Below are 14,503 nucleotides of genomic sequence, written 5' to 3'. Positions count from 1 at the left end.
GGTTGCAACACAATGTAAAGAAAACAAAAATTGTCACCACTGTACCAATAAAAAATATCATAATATATGGAGAAAAGACTGAAGTCGTCAAAGACTGCATTTTGCTCACATCAACCATCAACTCTCAGGGAAGCAGCATTCAAGAAATCAAATGATATATTGCATTGGGTAAATCTGCTGCACAAGAACTCTTTAAAGTGTTGAAGAGCAAAGTGTCAGTTTAAGGACTAAGGTGCTCCTGACCCAACACACAATATTTTCAGTAACCTCATATGCATGCAAAGTTGAACAGTGAATAAAGAAGACCATATAAGAATTGATGGATTCAAGTTATGGTATTAGAGGAGAATACTCACAGTACCATGGACTGCCAAAAGAACAAATAGATCTGTGTTTGAAGTAGCCAGAGTGCTCCTTAGAAGCCAGGATGGCTAGACATCATCTCTCATACTTCAGACATATTGTCAGAAGGGACCAGTCATTGGAGAAGGATATCATGTTTGGTAAGGTGGAGAGTTGGAGATACAGAGGAAGACCCCCACCGAGATAGATTGGCGTAATGGCAGCAGCAATGGGCTCAGGTGTAACAACAATTGTGAGGTTGGCCCAGGACCAGGCAGTGCTTTGTTCAGTTATGCTTAGAGTCACTATGATTCGGTACCAGCTCAATAGCACCTAACAGCAACGACAACTGGGAATACACTGTTCCAAATTGATTAGTCTGAAATGCGGCTATCTTTATATATCTTTTCATTAGAATTAAGTAGACTCCTCACTCTAAGCATGATGTTCTGACTTTAGCTCCAGTTATCTCTCTTCTCATATTTTGCATCTTGGCAAAACTAGATCCTTTTCTGGTCCTCAAACACACTGTAAACTTTCTATCCTTTAACTTCCTGCAAAGTTGCACCCATCACCCTTCTCTGCTTGGCACAGTATTGGTGCTTCCAAGCCATAGCTAACTCTTAGGTTGTGCATCTTGAGTCCTTGCCTTGGATTTCCCCACCCCAGCTAGCACCAGGCCTCCTGAGAACCAGCATGATGTAGTTGGAGGAAAACAAGCTTTGTGGTACAAAATGTCTGTGTATGAACTGTGGATTTGACCTTGCTATAGAGTGGTGCTATGAGTTGGAACTGACTCAGTGGCACTTAACAACATCAACAATATTAGCCCCACCATCAACTGGCCCCATCCCACCTGCATTTTTTTGTTCCTTCTGCAAAGCATGAATAATCTGCTCTAAAGTAATGCGTTGAGGATTAATTGCTTACTTCAGTGCCTACCTCAGAAGAGGTGTTTCACCAATAAGCCTTCCCTTTTGCTGCTGCTACATTGGAACTCCATTATTTTACTTCTTGGACTTTGCTGTGTTTTTTTTATATACCCTTTTTGGGCCTTTGTCTTCTTACTCACTGGTGTGGGAGCCCCTTGAAGAAAAGGACCACACCTTGTTCATCCCAGTACTTCTATAGTGCTTGCCACACTTTTTTGCATGTTGTTTTTAACTGCCCTCGAGTGGGTTCCAACTCATACATAGCAGCTCTATATAGGTTTTCAGAGGAGTAACTGGTGGATTTAAACCACCGACCTTGTAGTTTGTATTCCAGTGCTTATCCAAAAGTGCCACACCAGGGTTTGTTGTTGTTAAGTGTCATCCAGTGGGTTCTGACTCATAACCGACCCAGTATAGGGTTCCCAAGGGGTGGCTGGTGAGTTTGAACTGCCGACCTTGTGCTTATTCTACACACCCACACCAGGGTATGTTGTTGTTATTGTTAAGTGCTATCAAGTCTGTTCCAACTCTTAGCAACCCCGTATAGTGTTTCCAAGGAGCAGCTGGTGTGTTTGAACATTTAGCTGTAGTGTTACTGTAATTAACAATCATTATTTTCTGTCACTAGCATGGCAGTGACTGGTGATAAGGTACCAATCTTGCATATAACTGTTAGCCAGTTTCAGGTCCGCGTCTGGTGATGCTTCATCCAACTATGGTCGTCACTGTTTCCTGTTCTGAATGCTTTCCTCTCAAGCTGCTCCCTATTGGGAGATACTTCGATGTCAACTTGACAAAATACCAAGAAGCAGTTTTAGATTCCTGTTACTTCTTTTAACTTCTGCTTTTAACAAATCCCTCTGTAGTACTCACAAGTCAAACTGCAAGCTTGACTCAATATGTCCAAAAAGGATTGATTGTTTTTCTTTCCCTGAGGCAAAGGTACACCCACACACTCAGTTGTTGGGTTTCTTTACTTTGGAATGGAATAGTTCATGGTAGCTTATGGTTACATAGATTCTGTGATTTTCAAACGGGAAAATTAATTATAATTGCTGTTGTTAAGTGCCCATTCACAGTTACCTTGGATAGAGTTTCAGAGGCTTTTCCATCTTTTCAGGAGCAGAAAGCCTCATCTTTCTTGAACTGCCAACCTTGTGGTTCTCAGTCCATTGCTTATCCTATGGAGCCACCTAGAGAGTTACCCCATAATATAATAATGTGAATAATTCCTATCAAGGTGTGTCACTGTAGGATAAGCACAGGACTGCAAGGTCAGTTTATACCATGAGGTTGGTGGTCCAAATTCACCAGTCACTCCTCAGAATCCCTATACTGGCTTGTTGAGTTGCAACCGACTCAACGGCATATAACAATAACATCTGCAACAACAATTTGTATCAAAATTTCCTGATAAGAATAGATCCAAGTGGTTGGCTGAACTCTGTGTTTTGTAGAGGGTTGTTTGCAGTGAGGAGGAATCAGTGTCAGAAACCAGCTGTAAGAGTGTATGCCTGTAACAAGGCATGGGTGAGACAAGAGATTTTTGCATAGCTGTTGTGGAACCTTTGGGGAGTTGGATGGATAAAGGGGTATTTTAGGGTATTCTGGCCCAATTCATGTTCTCCTGACCTCTTAAGAAAGCATACTGTAAAGATCTGTGTTTTCAGCGAGGGTTCTGAACCTGCATTTGCAATGAATTCAAGTCCTCAGTGGGCAGCCCAGCTATATTAGAGGTAGATGGTTGGTGGTGGTCATGGCTGTTGTCAAGTCCAAGTCATGGTGATGACCCCAAGCATGCAGCGTCCAACTGCTCCGTAGTTTTCAAGGCTGTTACTTTTCAAAAGCAAATTGCCAGGTTTGTCTTCTGAAGTGCCTCTGGGTGGGTTCCAACCACCATCTTCTCAGCTAATTGTGGTATTGAACTGGTGGTGAGTTTGAACCGCCGACCTTGCAGTTCAAACTGACTTTGCAGTCCAGCGCCTAACCCACAGTGGCACAACAGGACTCTGCTTATGCCACTCAGGGACTCCTTAAGAACCCACTGCTGTGAGAGTTGATTCCGACTCACAGCGACCCAATACAACAGAGTGGAACTGCTCCTTAGGGCTTCTGAGAAGATAGTCAATCTTTATAGAAGAGCAGACTGCCTCATCTCTGTCCCATGGAGCAGCTGGTGGGTTCAAACCACCAGCCTTTAGGTTAACAGCCCAATGCTTAACCTACTGCACCACCCAACCTCCTTAGAAACGTCTCTTACAGCTTGGGTTTAAGAAGGAACAGCAAAAAATAATAAAGGGACCTTTTGGTAGTTGGAAAGTTGAAGTCATGGTGGTTATGTGCCATGGAGTCATAGCGACCCTGAACAGGGTTTCTGAGGCTGTAAATCTTTATGGGAGCAGAAAGCTTCATTTTTCTCCCACGGAACAGTTGGTCATTTCAAACTGCTGACCCTGAGGTTAGCAGCCCGATTCATAACCACTACACTAAAAGTCAATCACATAGCAATTATCTAGAGACTGAGCAAAGAACTCAGACAATTTAAGCAAGTAAATCAGTGAGTAACTGGCAGGTGGGGTGGGGGAGAATAATTCCACAGAGTTGAGAACTTCAGCTTTCATTTTGAGGAACTTTGAAGGAAAACACCATTTTAATACAAGTAAGATTAATATATGTTGACAAAGCTACAAAAGAGAATTATGTTATTTGCCTTTCTATTCAAGGTGCCCTGGTTGCATGGTGGGCTAAGTGGCTCAAACCTAAGGTTAGTGATTCAAACCTACCAGCTGCTCCGGGGAAGAAAGATGAGGCTGTAAAGATTTACAGTCTGGGAAACCCTAAGGGTTCCACTCTGCCCTAAAGGGTCGCCATGAGTTGGAATTACTCAATGGCAATGGATTGGGCTTGGTTTTGACTTATTTGTATAACTTCAAAACATCTCCATTTGGCCACGTGTATGAAATTTAAAGTACTTAACAGAATCCTGGGGTGAAGCAATAGGATGAGCACTGGACTGCTCATCAAAAGGTTGGTGGTTCAAACCCCACAGCTGCTCCATAGAAACCTTATATAGTGTCACTGGGTCAGAACCAGCTTGATGGCACTTTTAGCAAGGACCACAACAGCAACAATATAGACATAGAATGAATGTCTCTGATTGGTCTCATGATTGTTTGCTCTCCACAGTTATGCAAACGCACTACTGGCCATTAAACTTGAAGCCTTATCACAAGGGCAAGATAATTTAAGCTGGAATGAAATTCAGAATTGTATTGACATGGTAAATTTACAAATTCAAGAAGAAAATGACCGTAAGTATGGGGACGCTTTCCTTTTCTAGTATGGTGGGAGAATAAAGTGTTTTGGGTAATTGAGTTCTCTGGAAATTGACAGGTGCACACTCCCCTACTTTGTATATGTTTATTTATATGTAAAGTTTACACTTATGCTATTGTACCCACATATTTCAAACATTGCAAAGCATATACAAAATAACATAAAAGGAACAGGGTAAAAAAAAACACACTTTAATAGAAGACCTAACATTTTAAAATTTATATATACTTTACAGGGCATTGCTCTGCATAGTGGATTTTTTTTTTTTTTTTTAGCTTTTTATTGTACATAGAATGGCTTTATAAAATATCCAACTTAATTTTGACCTTTCATTTGGGCATTTTTTTCAAATCTGGCATGCATTTCGTCCCTAGCAATAAGGAAATTTGGGACATGTTCCCTTGCATTATGATCACAAATCATAGGGATCTGTCGTGTTTCTAGAAATTACTATTTTAAAATTCCAACAGCCCCAAGATAGACCTCAAGATGTGCTTCCTTGAAACTCTTCCTTATCTCGCCTCTCGCTTATGAAAACAGAGGGAAGACTTCAGGATTGTGGCCTTCTGCAGTCAGTATTTTCTCTTTTTATTGGCTTATTGCCGTTTGGATGAGAGTTTACAAAGCAAATAAATCTTCCATTTAACAATTTAGACCTTTTTTGTTTGTTTGTTTCATGACATTAATTGCAATCCCTTTGCTTTAACTGCATTTTTCCCACTTCCTCCCAAGGGTTCCCTGATTCCATTTATCCTTCTTTCCTGCCCCTTCTGTGCTTTGTTTTGGGCAGATACTGCCCTGTTGGTCTGGTATGGTTAATTGTACTGAGGATTACAGACCTCACCTCACAGGTATTATTGTTCACAGGTGTTATTGTTCACTGTTGTTTGGCTGAAAGGTGAGCTTTCAGTATTTCTACAGCTGCTCCTGGAGCATGAATTACCAAATTCAAGCTTTAAGCTGGTTTTTTTCCATCATAAAAACAACACACACACACCCCATCAGCTCTGACTTTCTCAGAGCTGTTTGACTTTACGATAACACTAGATTGTGGTGTCGTAGTTGTGTGCTGTTGCGTTGGTTCCAACTCATAGTGGTCCTACATGGCACAATAGAACTGCCCCGTAGGGATTCCTAGGCTGTAAACTTTACAGCAGGAGTGGGGAACCTTTCTTCTGCCAAGGGCCATTTGAATATATATAACATCACTGAATATAAATTTATGTTGCAATGAAAAAAGCTCTGAGATTTATTGAATTTTGAGTCCTACTTGCTGTTGCCTTGGCAGGGCCAGACCACATGGTTTCACCAGCCCCACTCCTGCTTTACAGGGACAATCATTCCTATCTTTGATCCCATAGAGCAGCAAATTATCTGGGACAGCAAACATTTCTTAGCACCCAAGCACTTAACCATTGCACTGCCAGCGCCCCTATGACACTGTGGATTGTTGTTAAATGCTGTCTTGTCAGTTCCGACTCACAGCCACCCTGTATAGGGTTTCCAAGGAGCAACTGGTGAGTTTGAACTGCTAACCTCGTGGTTTGAAGTCCAGTGCTGATCCTGGTGGTGGTGGTTATATGCCATGGAGTCGGTTCTGACTCATAGCGATCCTGTACAGGGTTTCTGAGACTGTGAATCTTTACAGGAGCAGAAAGCTTCATCTTGCTCCCACAGAACAGCTGGTAGTTTCGAACTGCTGACCTACGGATTCGCTGCTTGATTTGTAACCACTCTGCTACCAGAACTTCTTGCTAAAATCACTGTCCTCATCATACCATTCAGTTTTTACTCATTTTTTTATTTAGTTTATTCATAGAATATAGGCAGGTAGTTCTCTCACTAGTGTAAGGTTTTTTTTTATGTTATATTTTAGTTAGGTCTTAGGCCTGGTCTTTTAATGTCATGTTAATATTTGGAATCCTACAATCACTTTTGAGATAATAGTTACTAACATTTGTGTACGATTTCTTCTTTTTTTTTTTTAACTGTTTCTTGTGACTACTGTGCCAAAACTCAAGGCAGGGTTTATTGATTGATTGGTTTATTGATTGATTGATTCGTACTCACCCTAAGGCCCAGGTATCTGCTTTAATTTGTCTCCCATGATGGCCCACTATCACACTGTATAATTATACTTTGCGAAACTCTTTTTAAATTTTGTCCTTTTTAAATTGTGTACACATCTGAATGTCCTGTCTTCCATCTGCTCAGTTCTACTGCCACTGTGCATTTCTTTTCAATGAGCCCTGTTGGCATCCTTCCCTACAGATGGCCTGCGTACAACCCGCTTTGCTCTTTTCTGACACCTAGGCTTGGGAGCTCTGGTTCTTGCCAGATGTTAGTCCAGAGGAAGCACTCATTTGACCAGATGTGTCTGAACATCATCTAGGAGGGAGGGACACTGGCTTGCCACCTCAGCATGTACTGTCACAGAGCTCAGTCCCAACCCTCTGCTCCCTGCCTTTCCTCATGACTCCCAGCTCGACACTTCGTCTCTCTTGCCCTGGTTTGGGTTGGAATATTGTTATTGTTAAGTGCGGTCAAGTCAGTTCCAACCCAGTGAGGAGTGCCTGGTGAGCTTGAACCTTGTGGCTCAAAGTGACCTTGCAGTTCGGCTAATTAACCCACACCAGGATTTGGGCAAGCAAAACAAGGGAGCATATCCCCGCTTGTTTCCGCACTTTTTCCCAATTCCAGTAGAGTACTTAAATGACTTGAAAGAGCTGAGTTTTCATGGACCTCTTAAGAGTACATTCCTCTTGCCACTCAACACCCCCACTACACACACCAAGTTCTTTCTCTGTGTATGAGTTGTGATGTTGATAAGCTATGTAGACAATGGGAAATGATACATGGGAACAGTGACTTAAATAGTTTGTTGTTTTAGTGCCATCAAGTCAATTCTGACTTACAGAGACCCTGTATTGGGTTTCCAAGGAACAGCTGGTAGATTTGAACTAATGATCTTATAGTTTGAACCAACCTAGCGGTCAAGTGTTTATCCTATAGCAAGCGCCACACCAGGACTCCAAATGCAAAGTGTATTTCCTCCAACTTGTTAGCTCTATTGATTTCCTATTGGAAAGTCCACTTTTTCCAATAGAACTATAACCAAACCCTCTGCCCTTAAGTCAATTCTGACTCATAGTAATCCTATGCAGGATTTCTGAGGCTGTAAATCTTTACAGAAACAGAAAGCAGCTACTGGATTTGAACTGCTGACCTTGCAGTTAGCAGCCTAACACGGTAACCCACTGTGCCACCAGGGATCCTAATAAAGCCATGTTGTTAAGTGCCAACAAGTCAGTTCCAACTCAAGCAATCTCATATAGCATTTCCAACAGCAGCTGGTGGGTTTGAACTGCCAACCTTGCATTTAGCAGCCCAGCGCTTATCCTACAGTTCCACCCCAGGACTCCAGTAGAGTCATGTCGTTGTGTTATTGTTGTTGTGTGCTGTTGAGTTGATTCTGATTAGTAGTAACCTTGTATAGGGTTTCCAAGAGCAGCTGGTGGGTTTGAACTGTCAACCTTATGGTTATCAGTTCAGTGCTTATCCTACAATGCCACATCCATAGGGCATTATTTTAACCATGTAATGGAAACAAGGACATTTTCTTTGAGTCTTTGCTTGCCAAACTTAGTAGAAAGCACTCTTTGTATGTGACTGCTGTCTTAAATGCAAGGGCATACCTGTTGGTCTAGTGGTTAGGATTTGGTGCTCTCAAATACACAGGGACTTCAAAAAGTTCATGGGAAAAGTCCCATTACAAATTTTTTAAAGGCCCATAATAAATGAACTCTAAGAGAATGCCTACTTTCTCACTGAACTAGAATGTTAGTATCACACAGTAATTTAAAAGTAGGCCATGGGCTGAGATTCAGCAATCGTGTTTGAAATGGGATTTCCCCTTTACTTTTGAACAGATGAAGTGATGCATATGTGCCCAGGGGGCTTTTGGGTAGGCTGTTGAGCTCCTATGAGGTCATTTACTATGACCTCAGCAGCTTGTGTTCTTAGAAACTCACCAAACAAAAACTTGAGCAGGTGATTTCAATCAAGTCAGCTGGAATGCATTCTTTCCCAGGTGATGGGCCCTTAAGAGTACATCTCCTCTTTTTCTCAGACTTCAAGTATTTAGAATTGCCTTCCTAAGAGGTATCCAGAGAATAGCATGAAGTATTCCGTGCGCTTCACTGTATATGCCTCCTGCAGAGCGAAATGGTAGCCCTTGCCTGTGTACAGTACTTAGATTTTTCTAGAGTTCTCCCAATGTTTTGTTATAATGGGACTTGCATGTTAGAGAAATCATTTTCCTTACTCTTCTGACGTATCTAAGTGTTATAGTCCAGAATAATTTCTAGGAGTTTTAGATTGTCCTTGGTTTACAAACAGCCAATTTACATTGTCCTTTAATGTTATGTAAACTTGCCCTCACTTTGAAAGGATTGAGCCAACTCCGACTTGACACAAATTCGTTACAGCAACCTTCACTCCCTGCATGTACAATTCTAAAATCATTGAAAAGGCTTTGAATCTTTTCGTCCACTAAAGTAAGGCCAAATAAGAACCATTTGTTCTTATTCCACTGTAGCTACGAATTATTAAAGACATACTTAGAAATTAATCTTGTTCATAACCCAGGGACTGTCTACATAGATAAATCTTTTAATTCTTAGCAAGATATCTATGAGCTCATCTAGTCAGACAATACTAGCTAAGTTTTCTGAATGTCAAAATGGAGATTTGTTTTTAATTATACAGTACAACTGCAAGGTCGGCGGTTTAAGCTCACCAGCTGCCCCTCGGAAACTCTATACAGGGTCGCTATGGGTCAGAACCAACTCGACGGCACTTCACAATAACAACAAATATTTATGTATATACACACACACATACATAGGCAGTCCCCAGGTTACAAACCACATCTTGTAAAGTCCATTACATTAAAAATTCAAGGTGCATACAGTGGTTCTTAATAACAAACACTACTTTGCAACATGCATCGAAAGATTGTTATTATTACTGTATTACTATGTTTAAGATGTTTTAATGTATCTGGAAGTATTTCTTTGTTTTAGTCATAGAAAGATACACTATATATGTGCATACTATATACTTAGACAAACATTTGACTAATTGGCATTAAATATAAACCGTACCTAACTGTTCCAAGTTTTATACAACTTTGACTTAAAGATAGATTCAGGAACAGAACTCATTCATAATCCAGGGACTTCCTGAATATACAAATATACATACATGTATGTGTCACTTAACATCTGTTTGGGTGACATCCTACTGTGTAATATGGTCCCATAAGGTTATAATTGGTGTTGTTAAGTGTCGTTGAGTCGGTTCCAAATAATAGAGACCCTGTTCTAGGTTTCTGAGGAGTGGCTGGTGGATTTGAACTGCTGACCTTATTGTTTACAGTCCAGTGTTGATCTTACAACTCCACACCAGGAGTCCATAAGTTTATAATAGAGATCAGAAATCCCCATGGGAGGTCAGGATGCAGAGGAATTACTTTGCCAGGTACAGCCATCTGACCTGTCTCTCACCAGCTCTCCAGGTCCCAGGTCTGCCCTTGCCCTGGGATGGCAGGGAGAGGGAGCCCTGTGCCCATCCATGGCTGCCTGTCCCATCACCCTCACCTCAGGCAGGGACCATGTGCGCACTGCACTGCAGAGATGCCCCATTTTGCCCAGGAGCCCTGTGGTGACACCAGGGCTAAGGCAACATTTTTTGTAGGGGTGGTCACCAGGCTGCAGCAGCAATATGAGAAGTATCAGCATAAGCAGCCAGGAGAGGAGGGGCTGCCTGGGCTAGAGGAGTTGAAAGGCCTTCATGGTAGGATGGGAAAGGCTGGCAGGAACAAAGGAGGAAAGTGAAGGGAACTGGTAGTGGTGTGCTGGGAAGGCAGCCAACTGAACAGTAAGTGGGCATTGTGGCAGCTGAGTTGTTGGGGGCCAGTGTGACTCTTGGAGAGCAGTCAGCTGCCATGCGGGATGGGCAACAGCAGAATTGAAGTTTTTCATGCAGTCCCTCGGCAGTGGTGCAAGCTCTAGCCTTACCCAAAGGCAGTCCTGCGCTCCTTTCTCCTGTATATAGTGCGGTGGTCTCACAGTGTCCAAATACACATCATTCTGTTTCACAGAATGTATCGTGGACAGGAAGTGGTGCACATGTGCCCACATGTATGGATAGGCACACACATTATGTTATTTTAAAGATTTTATTGTTAAGTCATTTCAAAATGCAACAACTCAGTTTAGGGTGGTAGTTAGTTTTTTTAGTAGTAGGGTAATGTTGAGAAGTAGCCTCTAAATATACCCGTTTTAAAACTTCAGATTCCGTAACTTAACTTCCATCCTTTTCATTTGAAAATCATATTCTTTATATCCTGAGATCCATTGGTGTGACAGAGAAAGGTAGTTGAAAATTAAGCTGGTAGATGTACTCATCCTTTGGAGCACCCATAAACTAGGACTTCACATTATTTGTTACCACCTGTGATTATATAAGCAAAGGGGCTCCTGATGGCACTGTAGGTTAAGCTTTGGATGACTAGCCACATAGTTGTCAGTTCAAACCTACCAGCTGCTCTTCAGGAGGAAGATGAGGGTATCTGCTCCTGTAAAGAGTTAAAGTTTTGAAACCACTTCAAGGTCACTGAGTCGCAGCGGACACCATGGCAGTGAGTATGGTTTGATTACAATTTTATAAACAAGAAATCCTGGTGGGCGCTAGGATCAGCACTGGACTGCGAACTACCAGCTCTACAGTTCAAACCCACCAGCCGACCCTTGGAAACCCTAAACAGGGTCGCTACGAGTGGGAATAGACTCGATGGCCCTTAACAACAACAATAACAACTTAACCTTAAAAGTCTTCCAAAACATGACTATGTGTATTTCTATGGGCCCAACCTGTACTTTCCAACAAAATAGCCACCGGTGGCTATTTAAATTTAAAACAAATAAAATTTTAAATCTTGGTCTCATAGATTACATCTCATGTGCTCAGTAGTCCTATAAAGCTGGCAGCTATCACATTGGACAACACAGAGAGGACACTTCCATCAAGGCAGAAACTTCTACTGGTAACACCAGACTGGACTGAACTGCTTTTCGGCAGCATTTGGGTGTTTTTTTGTTTGAATTTGGGACTCTCTGTGTTTTAACATCCTTTGCAGAGTGGTAGGTGGAGTAATCCAGAGACTAGAATATATACCCAAACCTCACTGTATTTCACATTTCTTTTCTGTAGTCTCTGTATCATTTTCGTTCCATTCCAGTATCCTGTGGTTCCATCAACTAATGTCTTGGTATTACTTTCTAACACTACACTAGAAATTAGCATCCCTGCTGCTACTTGAGAAATTATCTCCTTTTTTAAGAACAGCTTAACTGACCATTCACATGCCATAAAATTTACTCTTTTAAATAAGTGTTCGGTTTTAGTGGGTTTTAGGGTATTTTTTAAAGTTGCAAAGCTTTCATTCCAGAAACTTTCTGATCAAAACTCCACCCCCATTATCAGCCATTCCCTATTTCCCGTTCTCCCTGACCGCCATTTGTCTACTTTGTCTATATATTTGCTTTTCTGGAACTTTCTTGTAAATGAAATCTTGAACTATGTGGCGTTTTGTGTCTCACTTGTTTCACTTAGGTTAATGTTTCCAAGATTCATCCACGTTGTAGCCTATATCATTGCTTCATATTCCTTTCTAGGTCAAGTAATAGTTCCTCCTGTGGGTATGAACACTTTGGTTATGCATTCACCAGGGAATGAGCATTTGAGTGGGTTCTGCTTTTTGGCTATTTTATGCATAATGCCACTGTAAACATCCACGTACAAGTTTTTGTGTAAGGCATATGCTTTCAGCTCTCTTGGGGAGTGGAATTGCCAGACCATATGATAACAAAAATTTTAGGAATTGCCTGCTTTCTAAAGTGGCTGCACCATTTAACTTTCTACCAGCAATGGATGAGGTTTCTAAATTCTCCACATCCTCATCAACACTATATACATATATATATATGTATATGTATTGTTAAGTACTGTGGAGTCAGGTCCGACCCAAAGTGACCTGTGTAGGGTTTCCGAGGCTGTAAATCTTTACGGGAGCAGAAAGCCTCATCTTTGTCCTGTGGAACAGCTGGTAGTTTTGAACTGCCGACCTTGAGGTTAACAGCCCGATTCGTAACCACTATGCTACCAGAGCTCCATATATATAGCTCCATACACACACACACACATATTATATATATATACATACATACACACACACACACATACTAATAAGTATGAAGTGATATCTCATTAACTTTATTTGGACCTTGTTATTTCATATGAACTTTGGAACCTGTTTCTTAATTTCTATAAAAGAAGGCAGGTGAGATTTCAAACAGTTACATTGAATCTGTGCATCAATTAGGGAGTCTTGTTATAACAGTATTAAGTCTTACAGTAGAAGAACACACAATGTCTTCCCATTTATTCAGGTCTTTAATTTTTTTAATGTTTGGTAATTAATTTCTAAACGTTGTTTTATTTGTGTGTGTGCTCTTACAAATGGAATTGTGGTCTTAATTTTCAGATTGCGCATTGCTGGTATAGAGATAACAATTGATTTTTATATCCTGATTGTATTCTGTAACCTTACTGTATTCACTCATTAGCACTAATCATTTTTGTGGTCTCCCTCCTACTTATAATCCAGTTTTGGCAATAAGTGGCTTTACTACATTTTAATGTACTTTGACTTAAATGGAATTCCTGGTGTGGAGCTGAAGGATAAGCACTGGACTGCTAACCACAAGGTTGGCAGTTCAAACCCATCAGCCACTCCTTGAAAACTATACAGGTTCGCTATGAGTCAGAACCAATTCAACTGCACTTAACAACATGACTTTAAATGGAAACCTTTTCCTTCCTTTTCTAGGAATTGTAGCTGTAGGGTATATCAATGAAGCTATTGAGGAGGGAAATCCTTTGAAGACTTTAGACACCTTGCTGTTACCTACTGCTAAGATTAGAAATGTGGACCCCGACTATGCTCAGCACTACCAAGATCTTTTGTACCAGGCTAAATCGCGGAAACTCGGGGTAAGTCTTAAGGTTTTTGTCGTTTCTTGTCCACTTACAGGCCTGGGTGGAGTGGATTTTTTTTTTTACCATTTTTCTTAAAGCTCACAAGCTTTTTGTCCTGGTAATGACCTATGAATCTGAGTGGAAGTAATGGAGTTGCTGGTTTTTTTGGTGCCAAATATTAGGGACAATCCAGGTATAGAGCTGACTTCTACTGTTCTAGGCTTTCTGCTTTCATAAAGATTTACAGCCTCTGGAACTCCACACAGGGTTGTTGTGAGTCAGAACTAACTCGACAACACTTAAGCAACAGCATCTTTAACTAAAAACACAGTTGTGGGTGAGTTCCTCTTCACAGAGTTCAATTCAGTAGGTATTTCCTGAGTCCACATTGAGTACATCGCATAGTACATAGCATTTGGCAGGGAAGAAGGGGAGAGATGGGAGGATCCCTGATACCATTTGTATATTGGTGTGGTGCTGTGGGTTAATGCGCCAGACTGCAAAGCCATTTGAACTGCAAGGTCAGCAGTTCAAGCTCACCAGCTGCTCCTCGGAAACCCTATACAGGGTCACTATGGGTCGGAACCAACTCGACAGCACGTAACAACAACAACAGCAACAACCCTCAAAATACTGTGGGGATTCTCATAAAGAATAGTTAAATCCGGTAGAGATTATTAGGTCTCAGGGTGTCAAAACGAAGGTTACACAGTGGGATTCCAAGTTGTCTGAAATCATTGTGGACTGGAATCCAAAAAAAAGTTGGGATGGGAACAAAACAGAAACTGCCT

At 41.3% G+C, this 14,503-nt stretch overlaps 1 protein-coding gene across 2 annotated transcripts in view; it reads left to right on the top strand.

Moving 5' to 3' along the window:
- IQGAP2 (IQ motif containing GTPase activating protein 2) overlaps window positions 1-14,503 on the top strand; it is a 373,356-nt gene that overhangs the window by 216,580 nt on the left and 142,273 nt on the right. Inside the window, exons 11-12 of one of the 2 annotated variants that reach the window (XM_006873291.1) lie at window positions 4,461-4,585; window positions 13,564-13,727. In XM_006873291.1, the coding sequence (XP_006873353.1) occupies window positions 4,461-4,585; window positions 13,564-13,727 (289 nt within the window). Of the gene's footprint in view, window positions 1-4,460; window positions 4,586-8,615; window positions 8,701-13,563; window positions 13,728-14,503 lie in introns of those variants that run through there. The other variant, XM_006873292.1, reaches the window with a different exon arrangement.

This window comes from Chrysochloris asiatica, unplaced genomic scaffold, assembly GCF_000296735.1.
Source record: "Chrysochloris asiatica unplaced genomic scaffold, ChrAsi1.0 scaffold00234, whole genome shotgun sequence".
NCBI classification, from domain to species: Eukaryota; Metazoa; Chordata; class Mammalia; order Afrosoricida; family Chrysochloridae; genus Chrysochloris; species Chrysochloris asiatica.
Note: the sequence above shows the minus strand (reverse complement) of the source record. Positions and strands in the feature narration are given on the sequence as shown.